General features: G+C 42.6%; 1 protein-coding gene across 2 annotated transcripts in view; it reads left to right on the top strand.

Annotated features, from left to right (window-relative positions):
- The window catches only part of KCNG3 (potassium voltage-gated channel modifier subfamily G member 3), a 30,841-nt gene extending 15,538 nt beyond the window's left edge, over positions 1-15,303 (top strand). For both annotated transcript variants that reach the window (XM_037066807.1, XM_037066806.1), the window contains exon 2: positions 14,082-15,303. In XM_037066807.1, coding sequence (XP_036922702.1) covers positions 14,082-14,727 — 646 coding nt within the window. In that variant the 3' untranslated portion in view covers positions 14,728-15,303. The remainder of the gene's footprint in view (positions 1-14,081) is intronic.
- The last annotated feature ends 1,057 nt before the right edge of the window (positions 15,304-16,360 follow it).

Genomic DNA, 16,360 nt, shown 5'->3' with positions numbered 1-16,360 from the left:
GTTACCCCAGTAAATTCAATGAAAAAAAAGAATACGAATAGAAATGAAGTTGAATCTGTGTCATTCTACCAATGACATGAGAAATATTCATTTATTAATTTGGCTACAAAATATTCATCTGCTAAAAAGACATGAGCTAATTGAAAAGAAAAGAAAAACTTGAAGATGCAGTTCAAATAAAATCCTACTTTTTGTTTAATTAGTTATATACTGAATTTTGTAATAACTCAATAAAAATAATAAATTACAGCAAGTTAAGTTACAGGTAAATAGGTAATTAAGAAAATTAAAGATAAGCGCAGGCCTGCGAAGCAGAGGATCACGGTTCGATTCCCAGTCAGGGCACATGCCTGGGTTGCAGGCCAATTCCCAGCAGGGGCCAGTTTCCAGCAGGGGATGCATGAGAAGCAACCATACATTGATATTTCTCTCCCTTTCTCCTTCCCTTCCCTTCTAAAGATAAATAAATAAAATCTTAAAAAAAAAACAGAAGTGTTGTGACTTAAAAAAAAGAAAATTAAAGATATGAGCATAACTTTTGATATTGCAAAGAAGTATGATAGGATATTTAAAATTTTTCAAGCATATATTACATATACTTGAAAGTATATTACAGTAAAGCAAAATTATATTGAAGAAATAGAATGGAAATGTGAGTTTTATAAGGAAATTATAAAAATATAATTAGGTTAAAGAAGAGTTTGTTAGTGTAAATAAAATTAAAAAATACACCTACTGATTTTAGAGAGGAAGGAGAGGGAGACAGAGAAAAATGATCAGTTGCCTCTCATACGCCCCTAGACCAGGGATCAAACCTACAACCCAGGCATGTGCCCTGTCTAGGAATCGAACCACCAGCCATCCGGTGCACTGGCTCACACTGCAACCTTGCCACATTGGCCATGGCTGTTAGTGCGTTTTTAAAATGAGAGTTTGTGGGTTGTATGAAAACACTAAAGTATTTGGATTCATTAGATACTTTTAAAAGGTGATGTAGCAGTTTGACTTAAATATTTTAAACATTTACAACATGGCAGAATTTGCATGCTTTGAAGCTATTTTAACTTTAAAATTGTCAGCTGTCAAAACAAAAATGTCCAAGGATGATATACAGTTTTCCTAAATTCTTTGATGGGTCATATGAACCAAAAGTTTGGGGACCTCTCTGTTCAAGTGGGCTAGAGGCAGGGAGGATTGTTGTGGGAGACTACATTGCTATAGGGGGCACCCAGAAAACCCAGAATTATCTTCTGGTGGGCGGGCCCTTTGTAGTGCAGGCTAGGTGAGGGTTTTAGGAAGCCGTCTGTATCAGTGTATGAGCTGGTGTTTTTGAAGACTCTCACCACCTTCACCCAATTCATGATAAGTGATTTACGAGTGCACCAACCCACACTGTGCTGAATGTTCAGCAGTTTTTAAATTTTTTAAAAGACTTTATTTATTTATTTTTAGAGAGGAGAAGAGAGAGAGAGAGACAGAGAAACATCAATGTGTGGTTGCCTCTCGTGCGCCCCCCACCTCCAGGGACCCGGCCAGCAACCCAGGCATGTGCCCAACTGGAAATCAAACTGGCAACTCAATCCACTGAGCCACACCAACCAGGGAGGAATGTCCAGCAGTTTTGGACCCTTGTGCCCCACCCTTCCTATTCATTTAATCTCACCCCAAGCAACTTTTTTTTTCTCGGGTGAAAAAGTCCTCAAAGGGAAACATTTTGCTGATATGGAAGAGATGAACCAAAAAACTGGCAGAAGCACTAAACGCATCAAAATCTGTGAGTTCAAAACTGTTTTGAGCAGTGGAAAAATGTCTCGATAGGTGTATTGCACCAAATGGAGAGTGCTTCGAAGGCAACTTAAGTTTAAACATGTAAGAATGAATACACAATTTAAAAAAAATAAATTCAGGCTTTTTGGGGGTCTCCCCTCATGTGTCAGGACACTCCCATGTCCCATGTCAGGACACTTCCATGAAGTGTCAGGAAGTCAGGGAGAGGGCACCAGCTAGGGCACCAGCTGGGGCAGCAGCTCCCCAAGTGACACAGTAAGTCACTTTGCCTTTACAAGAAGAGGTCAGGATGCATTTCAGGGAGCATTTAAACCCTAAATGGCAATACTGAAATGCCTGGGAGACAACATTAAGTTTTTTGGCTTTAATAAAATGCCAGTTAATAGAACACTTTGTGACAGGATTTTATCCACCCATTTATTTACTAATGTGCGTTAATTTTTGATCACCAGGAATATGATTGTGTGATGTGATATAATATGTTTTGAGGAAGAAGAAGCATTTATTTTCATTTGTGACACTTTAAAGGCAACCCTTTGGAGCAGTGTGACATATTTCTGCATGGCATCCCCTGAGGACCTGTGCATGTGTGCACATTGCCTCCTGTGTGCGAGATGGAGGGGGTGGGTGAAATAAATATTACGGAGCTCCCCCTGCACGCCCAACAACGCTTCAGTTGTCTTATCTAGCCCAAGCACTCTGAGGTCATGAGCAGGTCAGGTTACAGGTAAAGGCAATACGGAAGTTGGGTGATTGACTGTGGGTCACAGAACATGAGAGAGAGTTGGAGACCATCCCCATCTGGAGCGGGTGTTCTTGGCTGAAACTCCATTCCTTTCTGAGTAGCAGCAACTTCGCCTTTGGGCGTGTGGATGATGTGTGGGGGACTTTGACTCACATCCCAAGAACTAAATTAAGGACCACATTGGATTGAATTGATAGTTATTTTTACACGTGCCATTTAAGAGCAAGTGAAAGAAAGAGCAGAATTTTCAGTCCCTATAAAGATAAAAATAAAGTTTTACCAGGTAACAGTATAATATACATGTGGCTTTTAAAATAAATTGTCCCTATTTTTCAATTAATCTGTGTAATTTAGTTAAATGTTGAGGTTTTAAGACATTACAGCAAATGCCTGGAAGATTTTTAAATACGAGACTATTAAAAATAAAGAAAAACTTAAACATTAAAAAAGTAGAGCTCCTACTGCCAATCAAAATGTGTTTTCCTTGACCACAGCTACCAACAACTTAAGCAGCAGAACAAAACAATCTGTGAAATCAAAGAAACACACGTTTTCTTTTATTTCCTTTCCTTTTCATACAAAAGTTAAGAAGAGGAAATTATGTATCATACTACTCATTACAGAGTCTTCCAGGCATGTGAGAAACACAGATTATAGCACATTGAATGCCTGTGTTCCTCCAACCCAGCGTAAGACATAAGAGATTTAAAAAAAAAACAGTTGAGTCCCCTGGGTGCTTCTTTCCCACTGAAATCTCTTCTTTTCCCACAGAAATAGCCACTTTCCTGACTTTGAGGTTATTTCCACACACTTAAATGTACTTTTTATGTATCCTTGCATATGTACCTACACGTAAAATGTAGGATTGTTTCGTAGACTTAAAACCATTGTTTTGTGAAGTGGTATCGTCAGTGGAATCTGCGGCTTGCTGTTGTAGCTCACCTTTCTTTTGTTTAGATTCTCACATGCTGACATCTGTTGCTGTATAAGCCCTTCATCTCAACTATAATGTAATAAGTATTGATGTGTTTGTTCTTCTGCCTGTGGAAATTTTGCTCCTACTATAGTGCTGCAGTAGATGGTTTTGTTCAGGTCTCAGTGCACACACAGGAGAACGCGTTTAACGGGACTCTCCCAGGACTGGAGGTACTGCTGTATTGAAAGGAACCCTCGTCTCTCCCAGATGTGGCTAACGGCTCTCAGAGTGGTTGTACTGATTTCTTCTTTTGTCACTGGTGAATAAGAGTCTGTTGCTCAGTCCTCGTCATTTCTACATGCTGTCAGACTTTAAAACTTTTGCTAATCTGGCTGGTATGAAATATCTCGGTTTTTGGTTTAAAAAATCAGTTTTATTGAGATACAAGTTATGTAAAATGAAATGCGCTCATTTTGAGATACTGTATTTCGCTGTGTGTAACATGCTCCTGTGTGTAATGGGCACCTACGTTTTTAGCCTAAACTTTCAGGGGAAAAAATCTTTCATTTTGATTTTTTAATTCAATTTTTTAAAAAGTTTTTATTTGCTTATTTTAAGAGGGAGGGGAAGGGAGGGAGAAAAACATCAATGTGTGCTTGCCTCTCCCATGCCCCGCAATGGGAACCTGGCCTGCAACCCAGGCATGTGCCCTGACTGGGGATTGAACCAGAGACCCTTTGGTTTGAAGGCTGGTACTCAATCCACTGAGCCACACCAGCCAGGGCTTTGACAGATAAATGTTTTGTGAGTATTTTTCTCTAGTCTCTGGCTTACCTATTCATTTTCACTGTACTGAAGGTTTAAAATTTTTTTGGAAGTTTTAAATTTTGATAAAGTCTAATTTATTAGTATTTCCTTTCATGATGACTGCTTTTTTTTTTTGTCCTGCATAGGAAAGTTTGCAGAAACTGCGTAGTAACAAAGATGATTCCTGTGTTTTTTTCTGAAATCTTTACAGTTTTAGCTTTTACCTATAGGACTATTTTCTATCTCATTAATTTTACTGTGTGGCAAGAAGGATGATAATGCATTATTTTTAATTTTTAAGAAATCAACACAACAAATGCATCATTTTCTCATAATATGAGACCGATAAAACAGCTGCACTCACTAGTAAAATTTATTACACCATTCATTTATTCAAACAACATTTGTTGAATTAAGTGTCATAACTAGGCCAGTGTAGTGACTTACAAGAGATACACATATACGCAGAGCCCAGTTTTTCCCTGCCTGGGGAGACATAGCAAACGCACAGCCAGGACACAGAGTGGTCTGCACTGTGCCAGAGGTACATGCTGACCGTCTGGGGGACACAGGAGAAGCCTTGCCCTGCTAGGAACCTAGAAAGCCTCGAGGCTTTCCAAGGATGGTGGTGCATCAGTTCAGACTTGAGGGTCTGGTTGCTATTAGCCAAGAAAGAGGGATAGATGTGCAAAGGCCAGAGGCCTGAGAAAATCTTTCACTGGAGCATATGGTCCAAAGCAGGAGTGGCGTGAGCGCGATCTGGAGCCTTGGATGACCTGATCATGAGCTCAGCTTTTATCTGACGATCGTTGGGAGTCAGTCACTTGGGATAAGGAGCTGAGAATTGTCACTTTTAGTGCTGTGAATGTTTTATAAAACACCTAGCTTGTTGTTTGAAAAGACCTTACAAGTGGACATTTTAAGCTATCACTATAATTAATTGAATTTTTTATTTTTATGTGTGTGTTGGGAACTTCGTATGTGAAGAAGTATCATTTATGTTCTGAGCTTTGCATGTGAGTACCTGGTACACAGTAATTAAGCAAAAATAACTAAGTTGAGCTCTGGACATATTATTTATATGTGATTAGAAAATAGCAAATAGCCCTGGTTGGTGTGGCTCAGTGGATTGAGCACCGGCCTGAGAACTAAAGGTTTGCCAGTTCAATTCCCAGTCAGGGACCATGCCTGGGTCACAGGCCAGGTCCCCAGGAGGGGGCATGTGAGAGGCAACCACACGTTGATATTTCTCTCCCTCTCTTTCTCCTTCCCTTCCCCTCTTCCTAAAAATAAATAAATAAAAATTAAAAAATAGCAAATAATGATATTAACATGAAATATCCCACTTGAGAAATACCATTCTTTTGAAATTCATTTTCTGAGAGCAGCTCTTTAGGTAAAAACTATTTTGACATCAAAATAATACAATGCTATTAAAGAAAAAGAATAGATACCAGTTTTTAAAGATGGTCTTGTCTGAAAAGGGAGATGGTCTCTTGATATTCCTTTTAGTTTCATAATTCTTTTACTAATGAATTGCCAATTAAATAAAAAGGGAGTAGAACCCATCTGGTAGTTATAGGGAATGGGAACAGATGAATTCTCATGAAGAGGCTGATTTTCTTGTAGCATTATTTAGATGGATTTGCGTCCACCTGGGGCAGTGGGGGAGGTGCTGGGAAAGATCACAGTACCTGCAGGGGGAACGGGGGCCCAGTGGAGTGGAGACCGCAGGTGGCCTGGAAAGGCGAGTGCTGATAGATGCTCTCATCTCTGGGGAGTGTTTTAGAAGTAACAAGCAGAGCCGTAGATTTTGGGACTCTCCACTCGCGTAACCGCTTAGGACGAGGTAGTCTTCTAAAAACACATTCTTTAGCATCAGGTGAAGAGAATCTACCCTGATGGCCCTGACTTTGAGAGCCTCAGGCGAGTCATATACAGAACCAGAGTGGTTTCTGCATGGTTGGCCCAGAGCCCAAGTCCTCGACTGCAGGGTAATGCACACCAACACTGAAGCCAATGCTGATGAAATTCTTTACGTACTTTCGCTCCGAAAAGATGCCATTAAGAAAAGAGAATGGTTCAGAGTGGCCATCTCTTGTAATAAGATTTTTCTGGGTGGTTTCCTTTCTTCACTTGCCTTTAAATAAATAAAGGGACAGTCTTGGGGGCTCTGGCTGGTTTCCTCCTACCCTCCCTCTCCAGGAGGCTCCCTGGGGTGATGAATGTCTGCTGAGTGGTGGGTGTCAGCTCACATGCTTGTACCCATGACTCTCTGCCCTTCCCAGCCAGCCAATGGCAGGGCCTTGTTGAAGGCTTCTGGGCATCTGTGCCGCATCATCTCATTTTGTTTCCTTCCCATCATCCCCCACTCATCTCATTACCTCCTGTCTGATGGCTGTTCCCACGGCACACTTGGCCTCTTCCCCACCTGCTGGCCTGGCAGTATGCCTGGCACATAGTAACCTCTTAAGAAATGCTTATTGAATGAATGAAGCCACCTGTAGCCAAATCTTTAATGGGTTCCCTTTGCCTTTAAAGCTGTAACTTGACTTTCAAAACCCATCAGCGTTGCCATGAGGGTTCAGTGTACATACCCAACCACAATTCCTGCAGTCATTCCCTCTTTCCACTGCACACCTCACTTTGCAGCCAAGCCAGGCCCCACATTCTCTGAGCACTATGGTGCTTTTCTGCTTGTGTGTGCCTCTTTTTAAAAAGATTTTATTTATCTTTAGAGGAAGAGAAAGAGAAAGGGAGAGAAATATCAATGTATGGTTGCCTCTTACGCGTCCTCTGCTGGGAACTGGCCTGCAACCCAGGCATGTGCCCTGACTGGGAATCAAACGGAGATCCTTTGGTTCGCAGGCTCGCGCTCAATCCACTGAGCTACACTAGCCAGAGCTGTGTGCCTTGTCTTTTTCCCCACAGTCACTGCTTGGTGTGTGGCCTTTATGTTTGTGTTTGAATATTTTAGTGGTCCCCTAAGCGGACTGGCTGTCTTCAGTCCCCGCCCCCCCCAGCAGAAACGTTCACGCTGCCCACCCAGCATCCCAGCCAGGCCACAGACTTAGCCTGGAGCGTGTTTGTAAAATAGGGATAATGCAATAGTGACGACCAACTTGTGGGCCCTGAAGAGTAATAATGACATATATAAAAGTTATCCTTTTATATAAAGTAAAGGAATATTCTTTTTAAAAGATTTAATTTATTTCTAAAGAGAGGGGAAGGGAAGGAGAAAGAGAGGGAGAAAAACATCAATGTGTGGTTGCCTCTCACGTGCCCCCTACTGGGGACTTGGGTGGCCACCCAGGCATGTGCCCTGACTGGGAATCGAACCAACGACCGTTTGGTTACATATGTTATTTTAAAAATCATGTAGTTAATATTTGTGAGAGAATCATAGATGCTTTTGGTTAAAAAAAAGTGGGTTCCTACCTTTACAACCCTCTATCTGCTAATCTCCCTCTTTCTCCTTGAATAACCACTGTTAATAACCTGGCTTCTTTTCTGGGTCATATTTACCTATATATATGACATAGTATATTAAAAACATCAGCCGCATCACAGTTATTTTAATAAATGGTACCCACGATTATTGCCATCAAATCAACTTTGGGCTCCAATTTACCTTTCCATCTTTATTATCTTTATTACCTGCTACCTCCCTTAGGCTGCTGCTGCTGCTGCTTCTTCTTTTTTTTTTTTTTTGACTTTTTAAATGTAATTGCTTTCACTATATCAAATTTACTTAGCACTTTCCTGACTTTGCTTGTGCTGGTCTTTCCAGAACACAGGGTGAGGCAAAAGTAAGCTTACAGTTTTGAGTACCTGAAACACAGAGTTTACTCTTGGATTATTATTTATTAATAATTGTATTATTTTCCATACAAACCACTCTGAACCTACTTTTGCCCCTCCCTGTAATTAAATTGCCACTTTATCAAAGAAGCCTCCCGTCAGCCCCCAGATGAAGGGAAACTGTCCTTCTTCGGAACTCAGTGTACGCTGATTACAGCATTTGTCCCTGTCTTCATTTTATATTTGAGTTTATACGGATAAGGTTGTCCGGAGGGGATGTCTTACCTTTCACTAAATTGTCAACTTCTGTTGTTGTTTCAAAGTTTTTGTTTTGAAATAACTTGATACTTACAAGAAGTTGTAAAAATAGTACACAGAATTTTGGTGTACCCTGCATCCAGCTTGCCCAGTAATAACATCTTCTTAACTATAGTTAAGTTGTCTTTAATTCATCTTTATAGGCCGCCTGGGGACTCCGAAGAGCCTGGTATACAGTAGGCACTCATAAGCTTTATTGTTTGGTGAATGAGTGTGTGCTCCATAAGCTTGGAATCACATCCAAGTTGATGGGGACATTTATCCCACCCTTACCCCAGGACTGGCTGGAACTGGCCTGTCTCAACAGACCCGACATGCCTTCTTTGTGAACACTTGGTTGACCTACCAGGCAGGAAGGATGCGAGAGGGTTCTAGAACGCGTGCCGACATCTGAGATTCATTTCAAAATAACACTTGAGGAGGAAAGTGGCTGTGGGCGTGGAATGGGCTGTAGGCTGGTGGCTGATGGGGCTTCGGACTTGCTGGTTTGTGATAATACCGTTCTCTTTTCTCTTATATGATGAATGGTCTCAACTCTCCATCTCAGAGAGTTAAAAACTGCCACGCTGACAAAGCATCATGACCATTTCTGTCTTAGGTTTTAGAATTCCTCTCTGCTAAGGCACAATTAGTAGATATGTGCTACAAACATACCTCATTCTATTGCGCTTTGCTTCATGGTGCTTCAAAAGATGTTGGATTTTTTTTTTTTTTTTTTTTTTTTTTTTTTTTACAAACTGAAGGCAAGACCCTCCACCAGCAAAATGATCACAAATGGCTTTATTGTGGTACTTGCTTTGTTAGGGTCGCCTGGGACCAGGCCTGCAGTGTCTTCAGGTATGCCTACACCTCCAGTTCTACCAAAACGCACTTAATTTGTGTTTGGGGGTTGAAAATAGAATTGATTATGCCAGAAAGAAGCGGAGAAGGTAAGGATTATTTGGAGTAATTGTCTGGGAGTTTTCACAGAAACACACTCTGATCTTTGATGGCGATCGGTGTACAATGAGTAGCCCCCTGCCGTAGCTGAGCGAGTGCCGTGGTTTTTGGACACACGGTCAAGAACTTGTCTGTTTCTTTGTAGAGGGTCGTTGGTCCCTGTTCATCTGTTAAGAAAGTATATGGATCTGGTGCCTGCGTTGGCCAAAACAGAGGTCAGAGGAACAACAGAGGAGACACTACGGTGCAGGGAGGAGGTGCAGAGCCCAGTTTATTCAGGCAACGGTAGAGAGCCGCATGTCCCTGCCTGCCTGCCTGCCTGCCTGCCGTGGGAAGGCAGAAAAAGCAAGGACAGCCTGGGGCGGGGGGTGTAGGGAGGAGCAATCCTGCAGAACACTTCTCTGTACTCTGGTATTTTCCATGTAGCTTCTGGAAAACGTCAGTTTTGATCCATTAATGGGTTAAGAACCGACAGGTTGAAAAATGCTGCTGTTTGACACGTATCATTTAATATTAACACTGAACATTGTCATGAAATTATTCGTCTTTTCTAAGGTTCCTTAGAACTTCAAAACTCGGTAGATCCAAGATTCATTACAAGCGCCTCTGGCGTGTTTTAGCTGTGTGACCTTGGAAAAGGTGTTTGACTTCCCAGCCTCAGTTTTGTCGTCTGTAAAATGGAGATAGTAGGGGAAATGCCCACTTCTTGGAATTCTCGGGAAGGATTGAATGAGATGATGTCTGTGAAGTGCCCCGCACAGTGCCTGCCTGAAAGGCCTCGCTCGGTAACCGGTGAATATCTTGGTCAGCCTTGAGTCCATGATCTTCCATAAGGTAGGGGGCTCGAAGGAATCAGAATGGGCTTCCAAAACATATGTTCCCTAGTTATCTTCCTTAGTTCCTGTTCTCCTATTTGTTTTCCATGGCAGTAACCTTTGGGAGTACCCAGCTGTTGGCTCTGGTGCTCAGGAAACAGCGCTCGGTTTTCCAGCAGTCGTCGGTGGTGGCATTGGCAGGAGTGCCGTTGCAGACACGGGGGATTCTGGCAGGCTTAGTGGTGTTTGCTGTTGGAGGCTGCCTTGGCAAAGTCCTAGGTGAGAGAGGGATGCCCGGGCTTCCCACTGATTCATCCCTTTAGTGTGGAATTCTGGCTAACCTGCATCTGACTTGGGGGGTGGGCAGGGAGAGGCCAGGGGGCTTTGTTACGGAGCAGTTTACCCCTTTGAAATTCTCTTACTGAGGGATCATTCTGCACCTTGTGGGTTTCCTCCTTTTTAAGCTGAACAACTTTGGCTGCTGGTCGAAATAATTAAACAGAAAATGTTCTAGTATTTCTGGCACAATTAAAATTTTTACTCTTCTTAATTTAATGGAGTCTTAGGGTTTTATTGCCAGGAGAGCCCTTAGGAGGTCAATGCAACTCTGCCACGTGAGAGGCGAGGGTCCTCCCTCGGAGCAGGAGCGATGCTCTTGCTCAGGTCCCTTGTCCCTTCACGTTAGCAGGTGAACTGGTGACATTTTAACCGTAGTCACTGCAAGAAAACCGTTACTATTACTACTGTGTGTGGACTTAACTGTATTTACCAGTTTATTACCTAGGATTGCAACCCATTTAGAATTCTCAGTGGCTTAACCCAGCAATGATTTATTTGTTGCTCACATATCAGGTCCAATCAGAGTCAGGTTGTTCTCTGCACAGACGCTCGGGGACTTGAGCTCATGGGGGCCCGGCCGTCTCGTAGCCATTTCGGAGGGCACAGGCCTTCCAGGTTGCCATGGCAGGGAGGAGAATCAGCACTCATTCTGTGCTCCTGCCCCAGAGTGACCGAATCATTTGGCAAACAGCTTATCTGTCAGACCTGGTCATATGACCCTGCCTAACTGCAAAGGGGCTGGAGATGTGGAGGACTTACGGAATATTTGATGAGCATTACCAGGGAGAAGTGTTATATGGATATATATATATATATATAGAGAGAGAGAGAGAGAGAGAGAGAGAGAACAAATGCAGCTTCTTCTTTCAATCTGCCAAGTTTCATTACTCCCAGTTTTCTAAGCCACCAGGTTCTCAGAGAACCATGGCAGCAGCTTTTCCTGGTACTCCGGTGGGGACAGGGAAGCACTGCCAGCCACAGAGTAATGGGGTCCGTGAGCAGAGGGACAGATAATGCAGATAGTGTGACTTCCACTGCTGACTTTGTGTAGTAAGCTTTTGCCCCCAAAGATACCAGATCCTAATCCCTGGAACCTGTGGATGTTGCCATACAAGGCGAAAGGGGTGGTCGGGATGTGGTTAAATTAAGGCTCCTGAGATGGTGGGATTATCCTGATTATCCCACCGGGCTCTAAATGCTGTCACGTGCATCTGCATAAGAAGCACGCAGGGGGAGATCTGACACGGTGACGCAAGAGGGGGAGCCAGTGGGGCCCTGGAGACAGAGATTACAGTGACTGGCTGCCAGCCAGGGAGTGCCCACAGCCACCACAGGCTGGAAGAGGCAAGGAGTGGACTCTCGCCTAGAGCCTCCGACGGGAGCGTGGCCTCCTAAGGCTTGGTATTGGCCCAGGGATGCTGATTTTGTGCTTCTGGTGTCTAGAACTAGGGGGAATACTTTTCTGTTGTTTTATGCCACCAAATTTATGGTAATTTTTAGCAGCAGCCACAGGACAGTAATTTACTTGGGTTTCCAGGGTCTTGGTGGCCAGTGGCTGTTCCTTTAAAGACAGCGCCCTGAGGGTTTGGTGACTGGCATGAAGACTGGGAAACTGGGTGGCCGGGGAATGGGCTGAGAGGGAGAATTTTCTTTGTATCCTCGGTTTTCACATTTTTAATTTTTAAACAATGATTTATTTATTTTAGAGAGGGGAAGAGGAGGAGAAAGGGGGAGAGAAACATCAGTGTGTGGTTGCCTCATGTGCCCCCCCTACTGGGGACCTGGCCTGCAACCCAGGCATGTGCCCTGGCTGAGAATCGAACCAGTGATCCTTTGGTTTGCAGGCTGGCGCTCAAACTACTGAGCCATACCAATCAGGGCTGTTTTCACCTTTTAAATTTGAACTACGTAAATATAGTGCCTATTCAAATAATAAGGAAAATTGATCTTTACAGCCCCTCGAATGCCACAGTAGGGGGAACATGGTTAATTTTACGAGTTTATTTCCCTGAGTAACTTCCAGTGCTTGTGTTCTGTGACATGCACTTTGAGGAATTCTTTACAAAATGTTGCCCCAAGGGCCTTCCTGTCTCCCCTACTCCAATTTCTTCTCTCTCTACTGTACTTCTGATGTTTGGGCCTCCTAGGTCAGTGATGGGAAAGAATTATGTGGAAAAACGTGAATGATGGTATACTAATTATAACTTACTTTAAATGTAAACATGTAATATAATTAAAAATTACCTCAGAATTACCTCTTATTCTGGATGAAGGCTTCCTGACTGGTGTACTGAGATTTCATTTTCCCAGCCTCGGGACTGTGGGCAAGGGCCAGAGTGGCCAGAGCCCCCAGGTAGGCGGCTTCTGATTTAAGAATATAACCCCTTGGTGCCGGTCCATTATGTAAATATTACCCTCAGTTTCAGTGCGTGCTGTGATGTGGAAAGGTTGGTAAATACTGCTCTAGCTAACGTGCAGCCTTTAAAAAAATGTATGTTGCATAAAAATCGCTATGGAAAGCAAACGGGGTCTTCGGGAAAATTCAGTGCAGTGTTTTGCTCCCGTGCAAGGGTCCTCAGCCTTTGTGGCACCACGACAGCCCCGGGGACGGCGCCGCTCCGCTGGCAAGGGCACGGCGGTCCCACCAAGCCCACAGAGCTGGCCCGGCCTTGTGTCTCCCACACCAACCAGGCCTGTAGGCAGAGGTGGCAGAGTACCATTTTGAGAAATGATCTTGCGTNGCCAGAGCCCCCAGGTAGGCGGCTTCTGATTTAAGAATATAACCCCTTGGTGCCGGTCCATTATGTAAATATTACCCTCAGTTTCAGTGCGTGCTGTGATGTGGAAAGGTTGGTAAATACTGCTCTAGCTAACGTGCAGCCTTTAAAAAATGTATGTTGCATAAAAATCGCTATGGAAAGCAAACGGGGTCTTTGGGAAAATTCAGTGCAGTGACTGTTTTGCTCCCGTGCAAGGGTCCTCAGCCTTTGTGGCACCACGACAGCCCCGGGGACGGCGCCGCTCCGCTGGCGAGGGCACGGCAGTCCCACCAAGCCCACAGAGCTGGCCCGGCCTTGTGTCTCCCACACCAACCAGGCCTGTAGGCAGAGGTGACAGAGTACCATTTTGAGAAATGATCTTGCGTTCACTCTAATTTACCGAGAAATACATCATTGAAAATGTGGGTACGTCTGCTGTACAGGAACGAAGTCCTCTGACCAGTGTCATAACTGACATCACAGCTGAGAATCAGTGCCCTTACTGGGTGTGTAACATGTCATATTGAGGTTGGCTGAGTTATAAGTTCATTTCAATTTCATGAAATAAGAAATAGATTTTAAGTATTAATGACAAGCAAAACAAAAAATCAGTGGTTTTATATGTGGTATATAAATAAGAGGTTTCTCAAGTTTAATTTTCATTTGAGCCGTAATATTTGTTGTTCTGTTGCGTCCTGGTGGGTCTGATGATGTTGGTGATGCTGTCTGTCCTTTATGTTCTCTGGAGTAAGTAACTGAATTAATATGTTAGTACAGTACTGTCTGAAAAACTCTAAGAGCTATTAAAATGCTTAAAAATAAAATGATCGATTCTTCTTTTGTTCTCTTGACAGGATAATTGAAGCCATCTGCATAGGTTGGTTCACTGCAGAGTGCATCGTGAGGTTCATCGTCTCCAAAAACAAGTGTGAGTTTGTCAAGAGACCCCTGAACATCATTGACTTGCTGGCAATCACGCCGTATTACATCTCCGTGTTGATGACAGTATTTACGGGCGAGAACTCCCAACTCCAGAGGGCTGGAGTCACCTTGAGGGTGCTTAGAATGATGCGGATTTTTTGGGTAATTAAGCTTGCCCGTCACTTCATTGGTCTTCAGACACTTGGTTTGACTCTCAAACGATGTTACCGAGAGATGGTTATGTTACTTGTCTTCATTTGTGTTGCCATGGCAATCTTTAGTGCACTTTCTCAGCTTCTTGAACATGGGTTGGACCTGGAAGCATCCAACAAGGACTTCGCCAGCATCCCTGCTGCCTGCTGGTGGGTGATTATCTCTATGACTACAGTTGGCTATGGAGATATGTATCCTATCACAATGCCTGGAAGAATTCTTGGAGGAGTTTGTGTTGTCAGTGGAATTGTTCTGTTGGCGTTACCTATCACTTTCATCTACCACAGCTTTGTGCAGTGTTACCATGAGCTCAAGTTTAGATCAGCTAGATACAGTAGGAGCCTCTCCACCGAGTTCCTAAATTAATGCATTGCAAATCAAGTCTTGCGTACACTTTGTTTGGTAGAAAGAGTTGATGCTCCTTCACATTTATGTGTTTCTTGCTCAGCAGGCACTGTAGTGTGGTACTGTTACCATCTCAGGAGGGTAAAAACTATCCTTCCCAGCTAAGGGATAAGACAGTTTACTTACTATGGAGTAAATAGGGTTGAGACTGCAAAGGAGAAGTGATGATCTCTAGAGTTAATTTTAGGATCTTATTTTATTTAGACTTGTCTCCTTCTTGCCTTGAACAATTATATTTTTTCTGTTTTTAAGTGTATTATTTGAACATTTAAAAATGGAAAGCTACTATTTTCCAACTGTTTTTTTATCTTATGAATTCAGAAGAAGCTTGGAAGTTATGGTGTTTTTTGTTGGAGAGTAACATTTTCATTTCTAAATGTTTTATAATCTCATATCAATGTCAGAAGTATCTTGGAAACATATGTCACATGCGGGAACTGTTTAACAAATACTTTAAAAATTTGGCTGAATTTAAACTGTATAATGGAGCTAGATGCGAGCAAGAATAGTATTTGGGAAACTTTTCCAGCACGTTTCTCAATTCTCAGATTTATTTTTATTGCTATTATCACGCAGCTTCATGAAGCTGAAGTATGTCCTCACTTTTTCATTTTGGATTTTTAAAATCTCTTTACTGAAATGACTCTTGTATAAGAATGTTTTAGAATGAAGAGAGCTTGTATTAGTTAGCATTTTATTGGAGTTATTTTATTTGAATTCATTACTGTCACTAGGTGGTAATTGACCTTACACTCCGATGGCCAAACAACAAGATTTTCACAAAAAAATGATAACAGAAGAAGTTTGATATCACAGCCCATATTTTTCTTCTGTTCTTTTTTTTTTCAACTGAACAACATGGGTTAAGCCTCACCAAGTGAAAGGTTATCTATGTACACCAAAGTCATGCTTAGAAGTTGTCACTGGGTTATCGTAAACACAGAAATGAAATATTTTCTTTTTTTTAAGATTTTATTTATTTATCTTTAGAGGGGAAGGGAAGGAGAGAGGGAGAGAAACATCAATGTATGGTTGCCTTTCGTGTGTCCCCTGCTGGGAGTTAGCCTGCAGGGAACCGGCCTGCAACCCAGGCATGTGCCCTGACTGGGAATCGAACCGCGATCCTCTGGTTCGCAGGCCCGCGCTCAATCCACTGAGCTACACCAGCCAGGGCCAAATGAAATATTTTCTTACTCTTGGTTGCCGTGTAGCTTAGCTATTGTAAGCCAGCTAAAAGCAATGAATATATAACTGTTTGATCTGATCTTCACCATTGTGAATTATGGCTACACCAAACCTTCTTGCCACAATATTGAATAAGATGCCACATCAATCTAGCTAGATTATTAGAACTAGATGTAAAACTGATTACTGTTTAGTGCTAAATTTTAGCAAGGTAAATGAAGACTTCTGCCTTGTTAACCAGCTGCCATAAAGAAGTCAGTGTATAGACACAAAAAATTAAAATCAGAGATTAATAGATAATTTAATATTGTACACTGTAACCTAGTGGCAGGGGAGCAGAGAGAGGATGGCACTTTGATATATTTATCAGAGAAGGGGTTACCAAAACTGTTCTTTAAAGGAATGTTAG

This window comes from Sturnira hondurensis, unplaced genomic scaffold, assembly GCF_014824575.4.
Source record: "Sturnira hondurensis isolate 20B ecotype Veracruz unplaced genomic scaffold, ASM1482457v3 Scaffold0016663, whole genome shotgun sequence".
Taxonomy (NCBI): Eukaryota; Metazoa; Chordata; class Mammalia; order Chiroptera; family Phyllostomidae; genus Sturnira; species Sturnira hondurensis.
The sequence above is the reverse complement of the archived record's forward strand: the minus strand, read 5'-3'. Positions and strand labels throughout refer to the sequence as shown.